The following is a 14015-nucleotide window of genomic DNA, read 5'->3' as shown; positions in this document are numbered from 1 at the left end:
AGGATTTTGGGGCAGTTAAACACATTCCTGTTATATCATCTGTCATGTCACAAAAAGTTTAAATTTGCAAAATCCAAATGGCCATCATCTTCCAAGATACACAAAGAGGCAATACCACCACTGTTACTGGAAATCATCATCACATGTTAGTGCTCCCTTCTTGGCTGCACATAGAGTTGGCAATTCAGACTTGTAAAGCAGAAGTGCAAAATTTGACATTTTAATAAATAAAGCTGTAACTTCACAGTGGACTGAAATTTGCTCCTAAAGCCAAGGGAGGAAGAAGCGATCTTGCCACCAATGTGACAGGAGTTGCATAAAAATGAAGCTGAATTTAACTGGTATAAATAGCCCATTTGCAAACAAAAAGTTTAGCAAGTGAGAATAAAGCATTTAGGCTAGGGACAGACATTACACAAACTGGTTTAAGTGATCAGAAACTAGTTTAAACCTATAACACAACAGATGTTCAGTGCACATAAACCAGTTTGAAAATGGCTAAAACCGGTTTGACATAAGCCAGGTTGAATGTAGCATCAGACTTAACTGATTTGGGTCAAACCGATTTATGCAATGTCTGTCCCAGACCCCTTCCCCTTCCTGGTTTAACTTAAACAAGAGTCCCCCCAGCATCCCAGATGCTTTGTAGCACTGGGCAGGGCTCTGTTCCAGAGAGCTGGGCTGCCCCCTCCCCTCTGCTCCCTGGCTGCAGCTTTGGCAGAGATAGCAGGCACAGTGATATCTGCCTGGCGTCCTCCTGCCCACCCCCACACACTCTCCTTGCTCAAGCAGGGATTCCCCCCAAAACAGCACCCACCATAGCAAGCATGTGGTACGCTAGCTAATGCTGAGAGGTGTGTGTAAGGCAGGCAGGACAAAGGCTGGTAAGCAACAGGTAGCTGGTAGTGTCCCTTCGTTCCTTCCTTGGAAAAAGTTGTTTACGAAGAACTTGAACTAATGAGAGAGGCTTTTGTTTTCTTAATGGGCTGATAAACACGGTGTTATCAACTCTGTGCTGGGCTGGTCAGGAACAGCAAGTGGGGGGAGAGGGGGAGTCCCTCACTAATCAGAGCATCCTGCCAGGGCCTGGCCACATACCCCCTCAGCTCAGCACTCTGGAAGGGAAGGGAAGGCTGCTCTAGTGCCCCCCCTCCCCCTGGCTTCCAGCCTGAGCCACTGCAGGCATGTGTCTACATTTCTTCAGTCCAGAGGTGATGTCTGTATGGTTACAAACCGGTTCAGCCTAGCCAGGTTAGACTAACCTGAAAAGATTGAATCAATTCAGCCTCAAGCTTTTTGAATGTCTGTTCCTAGCCTTAGTGTGAATATATGGTCACATCAAAGCCTATATTGGGCATTCAAAAAGAATTGCTTGTCTTCTCAAACAGGACATTAATCTGCATTTACACTTCAGCATAAAGTAGTTTTGGTCCAGATGATAAACAAGACCCAGTTTCACTGATGACTTGCATTAAAAACTTCAACTAATGAGACCAAGCTGAGCAGGTAAGGGGTTACAGCAAAGACTCCAGCCAGTGTAGTCTGCAATTTTAGTTTTGGTAGCTCAAGTTGTAGAAGCACTAGAAGGAAAGTCACTCTTGTTTACTCAACTTGGACAAATGCAAACAGTATTTCCCAGCCCCCACTGAGAGGAGGTTCAAGCTGACCTAGCAGAAAACTAATCAAACCTAGTTAACCATAAATAGGAAATATTCAGATAAAATGCAAGATGGGAAAGTCCTTGGCAGCAGCAGCTTGCTCACCACTTCTCAGGTTTCCTAGAAACTTGTAGTTGGAGAGTTGTTTGAGAAACATCTGCTAGTTGCTATGGCAACGTATTGCCAAGCTAAACCTACCGAGACAAAGGTGCAATAAGAAGTTGGAAACCACCTTCTGTGACCAACACCAGTCTCTAAAGTTACCAGAGAAGTCCCTGGACTACCAGCACTGAACCACCTTGAAGAGGGAGGATTATTTTTCATGTGCAGTCCTGGCCACGGCTGCTAAGCAAGGTTGCCGGAACCAGATGTGTAGTGTCTGCTAGGAACTACATTGAAGCCACCAACTCACTTAAAACCTACTGAACAGGGTCATATGGGAAGCAATACATCTCACTAGACCCAAGATGCATTGTAGTTTGTGACCTTAGGGTTACAGGCTCCATGTTTTACATGCATCGGCAAGTCCATCTACCACTTGATTACATAACAGGTTAGCTCATCGTCTGGGCCAAATTCCACATTCACACCATCAGCCTACATGTGTCTAATTCAAGTGAAGCAGGTGGCTAGACAAAATGAACTTAAAAGCTAGCAATGTTCAGAACAAGCAGCTTAAAGCACAAGTTACAGCTACACAGCACATGACCATTTACACTAAGTTAATTTCTGCCCAGATGTATCCATAAGCCAGTTTCCTTCTGCATTTATTAAAATGATCCAAGCAGACTGCCTACGGATACCAGCTGACAGTCATGTCAAAGACTGGCACTTCAAGAATTATTTCTGCTTCTATTTTAAACATCATGCCCTGCTCCTCCTCTCCCAACTCAGGACCCAGGTGGGTGGGAAAATTTAAACATGGTCTTAAATTGGTTCTTTGATGGTTTTTTGTTTTTGTTTTTTTAATTGAAAACAAATATGGTGCAGGACCTTAAGCAGAATTGTCTACTTGACGGATTTGCCTCACTGAGGCCTAATTTTAAGGAAACAGAACAATTGGGATGTTTTCCATGTGCAGTTGGAAGTCAGCCAGGAGTCTACATAGGTGAACAGTGCTGTAGCTTTAAGTTGGTTAACATAGTACAAATATGAAGTGACAAAAAAATATCAAGGTGGTTTTTAACATGCATGTTTAATGAAGCCAACATCTGTATTTAATAAGTTAAGATACAATTTTACAATCCAGCACTTTATTTCCAGTTTATTTAATTTTTGCTTCCTAGTTTACAATGCAGTGAGCATTTCACATTAAGGCACAAAGCACAGTAAAAACCTATTCCTCAACTTCCCGCAAAAAGACTGTGCTCAAGGATGGTGCACCAACGTACAAATCCTACAAGAGAGAGAGCCATAAGTGGAAGCCTCTTACTACAGACAGGAGGTAAAGCATCAACAAAATCAGTGAAGCCAGTTTTCCCTAATCATACAAAATTTAAAAAGCCTCATTTGGGGAATCTTACTAACACCACAGTAGTTGGCAGTAATGCTCAGCTATGCATTTGGAATACATTTTTTTCTATTTTTCTTGGCCTTTTACAAGAAACATGAAAGCTACAACATGCAGGTGTTCATTCCTTAGTGCTAAGGAAAAAAGGATGAACCTTTTGCTTTTTAGTAGTCTGTCGCATGAGGGGGATTTCAGGATGAGATGTGTGCTATAATGAAGTCCTCAAATTGCCAGGTGATCAAAGTGGCTTGCACCTACAACAGTTACTCTGTTGTTTCACAGCAGTACTATTGTTTTAGATGCCCTTCTATAGAGCTTTTTTTTTTTTTTTATTGAAGTCATGACTATAGCTTCCCATCACTTGCTTTTTCTTCTCCACACCCAATGTTATTAAAAGCGCACCCTTTGGTCCTTTCCCATGCGCTGATAACCCTTTAAACTACGAACTGAGACCTCCAAAGACCTCATTATAACCAGGATTGATGCGGTGATTCTACTTAATCCACCTGACTGGAGTTTGTGCCTAGAAGCAAAGACTTTTGGGGAGTTTGAGACCCAGTCATGACTGCACATCACTTTGGCAACCTGTGGAGCAATTGTCTTTAAGAAGTTTCACCAGAAGCCCAAGCAAATTAAAAACACTGTTACAAGCATCATGGGGGAAAGTTAGCTGTGGAGTTTTACACAGCATTAATGCTGGGGGACTCAAAGCTTCCAGGAAGTAATTCAGTCAGCTTTAGGTCTGCTGGAAAAAAAAAACAAAACCAAAAACCAAGCAACTTCCTAAAACGTAAACTTAGGAAAGCATTTATTTTTTGGTAAAATATTTTAGTTTGAGTAGTAAAGCAACTTATTGCAGCTCTTCATTCTGTTAAGCATTAAAAATGGATCAAGTATACAAAGGCACATATTAAAGTACCAGTTTTACCTCATTTCTATACAGAAAAAGAATTTGAACTGGGGACAGCCCAAGTCATATTCCATAACTAAATGTAAAGTCTCCAGTCAAAAAACGCCCCCAAAAACAAAAACTAATCAGTAGTTTAAGATACCCAATTCCATAGACGATTTCCAGTTTTCAAATATCTAGTCTTTAACATCCACAAGGGAAATTAGTGTCTCGTTATCCACATGATTCTCAAAAATGTCGAGTTACCCATAGACAGCACAGAAAGGTACAATTTAGAAGAATATTAAATAGATTTACATTATATATGTATTGATATTTAAAGATAGAGTTGAAATGCTTCTAAAAATAAAACTCTAGAATTTACTTTTGGATGCACTGAAGTGTGAGCTGCATATTGAGATATTGTAGTTTTGCAATAGGCCTGAACACAGCATTACTCTAAACTGCCATCACAAATGTAATACAAAAAGATTAATGCTAGAAGTGCTTAGGGAACAGTGACATGGAATGGACTTCCAGGAATGTGTTCTTCACCCCACTTCACCGCCAGAATGTAGTCACCCTTTTCCTTGACGACATATGTTACGTTGTATTGGTGGTTGCCCAAATGCTTCACTGATACTTCTTCGCATGGTATGGTGGGTCCATGGACACCAACTAATAACATATTTGAACCTGTGGTGCAATAAGATAATGTTACTGGATACTAGCAACTGCTCCAGAACAACAGGATCACCAACCAAAGGGGCTTAGTTTGGTTTAGCTGTGTATAAAATCAAAAGTCTCTGAAGCTTGCCTCTGCCATGTTCAACATACAACAGCTCCTTATTAAAACTTTTGGACCAAACCCAACTATGGGGTCTGATGCATCTCACACCACCAGACAACACAATAAATGTTGGCTCAACAAAGGGCAGTTTCAATTAGCAATAATCACGCCTCAGATTGACCTCAGTGGCTATGATACTGTCACTGCACAACTTGTATCCAAGTGATGACAAGATGGTGGGAGAGCCAGGAGGTTTCATAGATTTTATAGGCATTAAAGTTTCGCTTTAAAAACATATTTCAAGCTGTTATACACACTTGCAACTAAGGCTGTCCTACTATTTCCATGGTAAAAGCTTCCTTTCTGGAATCAGGTCACTAATCAGGTTTACGAATGTGCTTAGTGACGCACATTTTCTATACAGTAAAGACCAAGTTTCACCTGTGCTTCTGTACACATCCTTCACAAGATGCATAATGCAACCCACAAAAACAAAACATAAGCATGCAGCTTTAAAAAAAAAATACTTCATATCAATGCTGTAGCCCCGCTCCCTCTGGGACTTCATAGAGTGCCTATCAGACACAAGACCCTGTCTAAACCAACTAATTACCTAATCTGGCCCCATTTGGTGGTCACCATGTAGCTGTAATGGATACCTGAATGCTAAAGTTACATTTGTACATTTTGAAACCAAATTATCCCCACAGCTTGTATTCCACGCTACTCTAAAAAAAATTCAAGGTTCACTTCAAGGAGTTTTAACTTCTGTCCAGCTAACAGAAAAGGACTCGTTAGTCTTACCCTCTAGAGAAAGATTTATGATTAGCTAGAAATTAATTCTTGGCCAATAAATTGCAGAGCCATTCAGACTCATGCTGGACTCTGAACTGTATTGCAAACATGCAACAGCCTTGAGATGACATTCTTGCATCCATACCTGCTTTGCTGCAATCCACAGAAAAAGTGCTTTTTTGACCCACAAAAGCCTTTGAGAGCCCTGCTCCCCTGGAGATCACTTTGCTGGCATCAGATGAAGATTTGGGAATGGCACTATAGCATGTTTCTGTTGATGACCTTGTCACAGATTCCACCATGATTGAACTAGTTTCGTTTGCACTGCCCGAGCTAACCAGTCGCTGGCCTAAAAGAAAAATTGGAAAGTTGCAAGCATCTACTTTGTTAGGGCATGTAGAAGGAAGTTTTGAAAGAGTGAAAAGTTCTTATATCAACAGTCGCATCAAAAAAACATTTCATTTGCATTGCACCATCAACTTCTAAAAGGTTCCAATTAGGAACAGGAATTCACTGGATTAGTGTGTGGTCTCTAGTATACCCCAGAATTTAAATTAAGCCAACAGTGAATGAGACTAAATGCGGTGCCCATGTTCTTAAACGGAAAGAAAAAAAAACCTTTACTAGGATCATGATAAAAACCAAAAGGCAGTGACAGGACAGTTTGAGCACTCATCCCACTCTTCTTTCAGGCTTCTTCCACAATAGGAGGCAGCCAACTGAAAGCTCTTAAGTATACAGGTATCTAGCAGTTCTATGCACACTGCACAAGTGACGGTTAAAGAAAATTAGACTCCTATTCTCTGCAAACTTTATTTTGATTTGCAGACTGGGTGCCAGTTATACTTGCAAACTATTTATAATTATATGGTACATAAAGCACTATTATAATAGGAAAAATGGATTTATTCAGGATATATACACAGCCTAGGAGCCACCCGTCTGCTGAACTCTATATACTAACTAACATCTGCCATGCACTGTGAAAGCAATAGCAACCCAGTGCTTAAGCAGACACATGATGTTTCAGTTTAAGGGTTCATAGAGTTCAGATTTCATGAAGTTTAGTTGACAGCTTAAGGGAAAGCATTGTTGTGCTCACGTCACTAAATGCCTTTGACTCGAGTCAACAGAAGAATGGGTGCACATTTGGAGCAACTCACTTGGGAAGCAAAAAGGTGCCCAAGTCTACAGCAGGGTAAAGAGTGCGCACTTGTCTCAAGCTGTGTTGTCTTGAACATGGCAGCTTTACAGATGGGTCAGCCAAATCACTGGCAACATCAGAAATATAATCTTGCCTTCTGCATTAAACTAATTTTAAGCAGACAATGCAGGCACACAGTTTTACAGTATTAAATTAACAGCTTTAAAGTAACATTCTATATAGTGCTCACTTTTCCTCAAGTTATTCTCTTGAATTAATTGAACTCAAGGTATAATTAAATCAATGTGAGCTACCATCAAATATAGGTGTCTTATATAAGAACCATCAACAAAAACAAGTTATACTTTCAAAGCAAGGTCCAGTAAACAATGTATTTCTAAAAACTACAGTACATTTTACACCTATCTCCTCTCTCATTTCTAATTCTTTCCCCATTAGCAGTTTGTCATTCAGTGAAGGACAAGCTGTAAAAGTAGGTGCACATGTACTGTCCAAATATTTAACCTGCTTTGGGATAAGATCTCTCATCTAGAACACTAGTAGGAAAAATGCCTCGTCCCTCATGGTCAACACTAGATTCCAAAAACAAGATTGATAAAGGTAGAAATCTCCACGGCAATCAAGGAAAGCTAGTTAGGTGTACCGACAATACTACAGTTAGTAATTTTACCTGTAACTTTGGCCTTGAAAGGGCTGCCCACTATGTGGTTAGGCCCTCCATATTTAATTCCAATAAGATAGTTTCCTGGTGCCATGGGTGTATACATCACTTGGTAACCCTCTGGAGTTTCCTGGCAGTCCATTTTGACTTTTGAGGGTCCTTCAATTGTAACAGAGAGGGTACCTGGACCGGCTTTGGTTGTGTTTATGAAAAACTCTGACTGTAATCCTGAAAGGCAGTTCAGCACAAAAACAAATCATTTATCATGTTCTATTTGAATGCTACAATATTTGTACAATTATAAACAGGCATAAACCAGGAATTTATGATACCAAAAGGCAAGACCATGGTGTTACAAAGCCCAGTCCCATCTTCCAATTGGCATACTGAAGAGTCTTCTTTCTGAACTTCCAGTTATCTTGAACATAAAATAGACTAGAGACAGGAGGCAAGGATCCTGGGGCCCAGACTCTACTGTCCCTCCAGGTTCACAATGAAAATTAACATTCATTCCAGCTTTATACCACCACAAGCAGCACTCTGCCCACTGAATGCATGTTGTTTTCAGAACGACTGCTCCAGACTTTACAGTAAGAAGTTGCTGTTGCCAGTTCCAATTCTTCCTTTGCCTATTTTCATGTGAGCAAGAAGCAAGGCAGCTATTTGAGAGCTTCAATGGAAAATAATTTTGGGGTTTTTTTCCTTTACCTAGCCCGTCAGCATTAGAAGTTTTGTATTTACAATGTTTGCATTCCTACTTGTAGCCTATGCTGAGGTGGCTTTGCTTCAGTGCTAGATAAGCATAACTTTTCTAATCATGCAGTGAGATTTTAACTGTAAAACTTATTAGTGAAAGAGCTAAAGGTGGTTGGGAGGGAGAAGTGGGGGGGTGGAAAGGAGTTGATGGGATAAGTGAATCATACATGATCAGGATAAACATTTGGAAACGGCTCTTACAAAATGGCAGGGTTGTTCAGACAGTCTGCCATAGTGGAAACAAACTTGATTTAATTGTACCTTGAGTTCAAAATAGTACATAATTTGTGTTAGCGGCAATACTACAATGCCACTATCAAGGTAATGTAGAAAGCTTTCTTCAAAGAAGGCTTTCAGTAGACTACTGTCACCTTTGTATTTTTCAGTAATTGCTATCTTGAAGCAGTTATGGCAGAGCTAACCATAAAAAAAGTTGTTTAAAACATTCACAGAAACAGGAATGTTAAAAAGGCAACTAACAGACTATGAAGAGGGACTAGCGATTGAAGCTATAGGGACTGCTATAAAAGCTTGGCAATAAACGGTGGAGAAGGTTTCTAATCCCCATTCTCCTCCAGTAGAAAGCAAACATGGTCAGCTGAACATCTCTCCCAGTGACTGGCAGAACAGAGAAAGTCCAAGTTTCTGTGGAAACCACGAAGCCCATTTTAATCTGGTATGCAGCAGCTAATACTGGATTCTCCTAGAAAGGAGCCCCTGACTACTCCAACCCAATTCAAATATTGGATTACAGAGCATCTCTCACACATGCCATCAGGAAGAGACAGATGGAATCAACCAACCTTCTCCAGGCACTCAGTGTAATTCCTATGTGGGGAAAATGCCTGGATATTAATGGCAGACATGTTGAACACCTACAGAACTGTACATTAAATAACACTTCTTGCTTTCTACAGCAAACAAGTATCACCACCGGTCAGTCAGTGTCTCTTCGTTCCCGGGAACACTTTTCCTGGGACCTTATCTTCCTTACCTTGAAGTAAGGAATTTACACCCACCAGCAAAAGAATTCATTTTTCTGTCTCTGCTTGCACATCTGAGTGTTACACCACTAACTGTCCCCCAGCATCCCACTGTTCTACAAAAATCAGCAAATTCCAGGTAAAAGTAACATTTCCTTTTCCTTATTCACATGAAGCATGGTATAGGAAGCGATTGCTATATAAAAGGGACTAGTGAAGAATTTGCAGTTCATACCTCCTAGTTATAAGAAGTACTTCAAAAGCAACATTATTGTACAAAAATCCTGCCAGACTTGTTCCAGGAGTTCCCAGGCCAATATGAACAGTTTGGAATAGCCGCAGTTTGATAAAGGGCCATTTGATCTCAATTCTCCAGAGCCAACTGATATATTTCAGATCACAAAAAACACCTTTATGGATGGAGAAAAATCCAACCTGGTCTGTCAGCAGCTAGCATCAAGGTAGGCTGTTTTATTTCCATGCGTTGAGCCAACCTACATATATAGCATGACTTTATGCCTCACTGGTAAGATTGCCAAGAAAAGCATTAGCAGGCAATTGCTGCTATCTGCATTATACTTTTCCAGCAACAAGTTACTGCAGAGAATCCGCAGCAGGGGTAGAGAGAGAGAAAAAGGGGGCTGGCAGTAGTGACATCACTCTGCATATCAAAATGAAAAATTAGTTTTACTTGGCTACCTACCCGCATATATGGACAGTTTAAACAAGCAACCAAACATAAATCAAAATACAAAGATACTCCTACATTTGTATTTGGTTAAGAAGCTGAATTCCAAAAAAGTACAGACACCTTTTTCATTTGAACGACTGTTTAAAAGAAGCTGACAATATCTGGATAGATGGGAAGGCAAGAACAGAAACACTGAAATGCCAGACTTCTATTAAAAAGGAATAGTTATGCAAGATTTTATGCAACCACTCTATCTTTCCTAATATACTATGCAAGCTAGGAATGTCAGGTCTCCCTCCAACTCTTTCTAAAGTATAAGGCAGACATTTAAAAATTTTAAGCTTAATGTTAGAAGGCTGCACAAATGTGAACGGATGCTTGTAGGTGGTTCTCCACCAATATAATTTGAGAAGTAGCTTAATGAGACTGGGTGGATGACCAAATCTAAGCAGACAGCCAATTGAATATTTGCATTCAGTACAGTTAAGAGAAGTTTCTGGAGACCCAAGTTTTCCTTTTTACAGGCTCATTATCCTACCTATAAACTGGCTAAAGTTAAAGTTTTGAAGTCTGATGGTTATAGGCTGAACTGGCCTCAAAAAGGTTTATTTTATTTATTTTTTACTAACTGGAATAGATGCCTATCCCTAGTGCAAGATTAAAAACAAAAAACAAAACAAACAAACAAACAAAAATCAGTGAGTGACTATCCATGTATCCTCTAAGAGACTTGAACAGAGTTTTAAATGCCTTTTTAAAAGACCCCTTCGTCTTCTCTAGAGTTCTGCATACCTCATGTGTATGAGCTTCACGTGTGGGAACAAAGCCAAAGCATTTCCAGAGCTCCGAGGGACCACCTAGGTTGAACTGAGCTAAGTTAAATTGGCACAGATCCTTCATGGAGTTGCTAACCTACTCCCATGAATTTGTGCTGCAGTAACCAATTTCCCAAAACGTATTAAAATACAATCTCTTTGTAGTCTTGCAAACTGCTAGCTGCATCCTCCTACCTCTTGGGTCTTATGACCAGGCCAACAAAGGTAAAACAAGTGACACAGTTTAGCTGCCCAGACAGGGTGGAACAACATTAAGACTTGGGATTAAAACAAATTACAAGATGTAGCTCCCTGAAAGAGCTAGGAGAGAATTATTCAGGTAAGCACTATACAAGAAATTAAAAGGTTAAAGAACCTTAGGAGAGAGAAAAAAAAGTTACCTGTGATGCCACTCTCCAGGCCTGGCCCATATGCAGTAACAAGGGCTGGATTGCCTGCTTGTCCAGGCTCCCCAACTCTGACTTTAAAAGGACTACCCACAACATGGCTGCCATTAAATTTCACATCAATCGAGTGAATACCGTTTTCATGGGGGATGAAGCGAACAGCATATTTGTCTGCAACAAAAAAATTGCGTAATTGATCCAGGAATCATGCCAGTAAGAATATTAACACATAAGGATGCATTGCAATGCAAATACAGCTTTATAACATTTCAGTAAGCTTTGGCCCCATGACAGGCCGGTTCAGTTACACTAGTTATTCTTCTTTTGCATTAAGGTAAGACTTCAACATTCCCGGTTAGGACAGCAAGGCTGTTAAGCATAATTTCCCTTATCTCGTTTACTTAGTGAGGGATCTTAACTGTCAGTTGCAGTGCACTGTACAAACACCCCCCCACACATGTACATTTCTTCAGTCCTCTACTTCATGCATAAATTGAATTTTGACTAGCACTTGGATACATGGACCCACAAATATATGCCTGAAAACAGAAGAACTAACAGAACTTAAAAGCTCAAAAACTTGGGATCCATTTTACATCTGGAAATGGGAAGCAGAATTCTTTGACTGTAAAATTTACTCTGTTGTGTAACTTTAGACATCGAAAAGTTTACATCTTGGAATTTCACATTTGATAGTCACTTAAATAGCATTTGTTTTATTTTCACATTAACCCCAGAGAGAAACTATTTGGCTTTTCATTGGCACTAGGATTTTACCTGTACTTTGGAAGGGGTCCCACTGAACTGAATTCAGGACCACATTCAAATCTCTGGGCATTGTAGCCGAGAAATTATATAAAACAAGCAGCTTCTCCAGTGCCAATATTATTAAACATGCCAACACTACCAATTACTTTGTAAATCTAACATCACGTCTTTCCTGTAGTCATTAAAGATATGAGCCCAACTACTGCATAAGGAAAAACTTAAATCAATTAAGTGGATGTGACACTGAACTTTAAAGAACATCTCTATGCAGAAATCTATAAAACATTAGCCGATGGACAACAGATCAAAAATAAAGCTTTCTTTAGAGCTATAAGAAGTTATTTGCCCTATATAAATAATCTGTTTCTTTAAATCAGATTCAACTCATTCGTCCAAACCAAATTTTCAAGTAACAGTATGAAATTTATTTTATCACTAAAATGTAGCACTGGTATTCAATGCGTGTTGAAGACCTGCAGTAAAATCCCTTTCCCTGTGCTAGCACACTGCCAACTTCATTTTTATATTGCTTCAATTAAATTGATAAGGCAAGAACCCATACAACCCTGATTTTAAAGCTCCTTATTGTTACAATGCCAGGAAGTAGGCTTCTCATCATTTGTCATCAAGTAACTTTTGTATCTTTTTTTAATATAGATAATCAGAGCCATTCTGCTAACCAGCTACATTGTTATGCAAAGATAAGGTCAGCCGGCATGAATAAGGAAACTGGACTGTTCCTTTGGGTTATTATCGATTATGCACGGATATGCGGAAGTTTGTCCTGGTGTTGCAATGCACTGAGGTTTCATTCATACAAGTTCTTACCTGGCTCCAGTTCAGAAACATGACATTCTTCTACAGCTCCAGAAGGGCTATGGACTTTGGCATCAATCTTGCCCTTTGCTCCATTGAGCCTTATAGCAAAGGATGCTGGCTGATTAACTTTTAATCCAGACTCCTGAGAATGCAAGGTTCTGATTACCAAATTTCATTTTCAGTTGAGGCAGACCATTGTTAGACTCCTTACAGACAAAAACAGCTCTTGATTTAAAAATAGAGCACTAAGAATCAAAAGGCATAATCAGTCATTTGGCAGTCAAAACAAATACGTACGGCTCACAAGTGTAAGCAAGCTGGTAACGTTTTAAGAACTAGTAACTGAAACTAATTTATCTAGCGTTTCATAGATGTTAGGGGCCAGAAGGGACCTTACAGATCTCTGGATCCAGCCCCCCTGCACTTGGGCAGGAAAGACTGCTGCGATCCAATGACCCCAGCAAGGTGGATGTCAAGATGCTTTTTGAAGATCGCCAGGGTGGGTGACTACCTCCTCTGGGGGAGCCTTTTCCAAAACCTCAGCACTCAACTTGTAAAGAAGTTTTTCCTCATGTCTAGCCTGAAGCAATCTTCAATCAGTTTATGCCCATTGTTTCTTGTCCTCCCCTGGGGGGCCTTGGTGAATAGATGCTCCCCCAGGCCTGTTAGATAAGAATGTCTTGAGAAGCCCAGTTATGCTTTCTAGAAAAACCTATCCAACAGTTTTGTTTATACTCATAACTGTCCTTAGTTTTGTACACCTACTGTCCTGGTATGAAGTGACCATTAATCCTTTTCCAAAGGAATCATGCATTGATATACCAAGTGGTATTTCCATTCTGTAGTGTGCAAGACAAGATGACTTAAACTATATCTCTATTTTGACTCTTATTTCAAGATTAGTTCAGGAAAGATTCAATCCAGTTATAAAAGTACACGGTTTTTCTCTTTACATGTACTGCAAGATGCTATATTTAGTGTACCAGAGTCTTAGATGACAATATTTAAAACACTGAACCGACATTATTCCAGGCCAGACCAATGTTAGAAGCCTGAAAGCCAAATCTCAACTGTGCATGCTTCATAGTTGTTATAATACAGCAGGAAATGTGTTCATGCAAAGAGCATACTGTACCTGTTCTCATTTAGAGATCCTGAAGAGGGGAATAAATGCAACTGAACAGCATTTAAAATACAATTTAAATTAGGTTAATGTGTAACCATGAGAAGGCTAATACACCCCGATACTGTTCTTTGAACAGCTTGTGCCAAACGTTCAGCTTTATCTCCCTCTTCAGGTCTTCATTA

The 14015-nt window shown here is 39.9% G+C and overlaps 1 protein-coding gene across 4 annotated transcripts in view; it reads right to left on the bottom strand.

Moving 5' to 3' along the window:
* Window positions 1-3461: 3461 nt before the first annotated feature.
* Window positions 3462-14015, bottom strand: part of FLNB (filamin B) — a 104811-nt gene continuing 94257 nt past the window's right edge. For all 4 annotated transcript variants that reach the window (XM_006033690.3, XM_014524721.2, XM_006033687.3 and 1 more), the window contains 5 exons: window positions 12717-12849; window positions 11115-11291; window positions 7478-7696; window positions 5788-5991; window positions 3462-4753 (listed from right to left, as the gene is read on the bottom strand). In XM_006033690.3, the coding sequence (XP_006033752.1) occupies window positions 4566-4753; window positions 5788-5991; window positions 7478-7696; window positions 11115-11291; window positions 12717-12849 (921 nt within the window). In that variant the 3' untranslated portion in view covers window positions 3462-4565. The remainder of the gene's footprint in view (window positions 4754-5787; window positions 5992-7477; window positions 7697-11114; window positions 11292-12716; window positions 12850-14015) is intronic.

This window comes from Alligator sinensis, unplaced genomic scaffold (assembly GCF_000455745.1).
Source record: "Alligator sinensis unplaced genomic scaffold, ASM45574v1 scaffold1273_1, whole genome shotgun sequence".
Lineage (NCBI taxonomy): Eukaryota > Metazoa > Chordata > Crocodylia > Alligatoridae > Alligator > Alligator sinensis.
The sequence above is the reverse complement of the archived record's forward strand: the minus strand, read 5'-3'. Positions and strand labels throughout refer to the sequence as shown.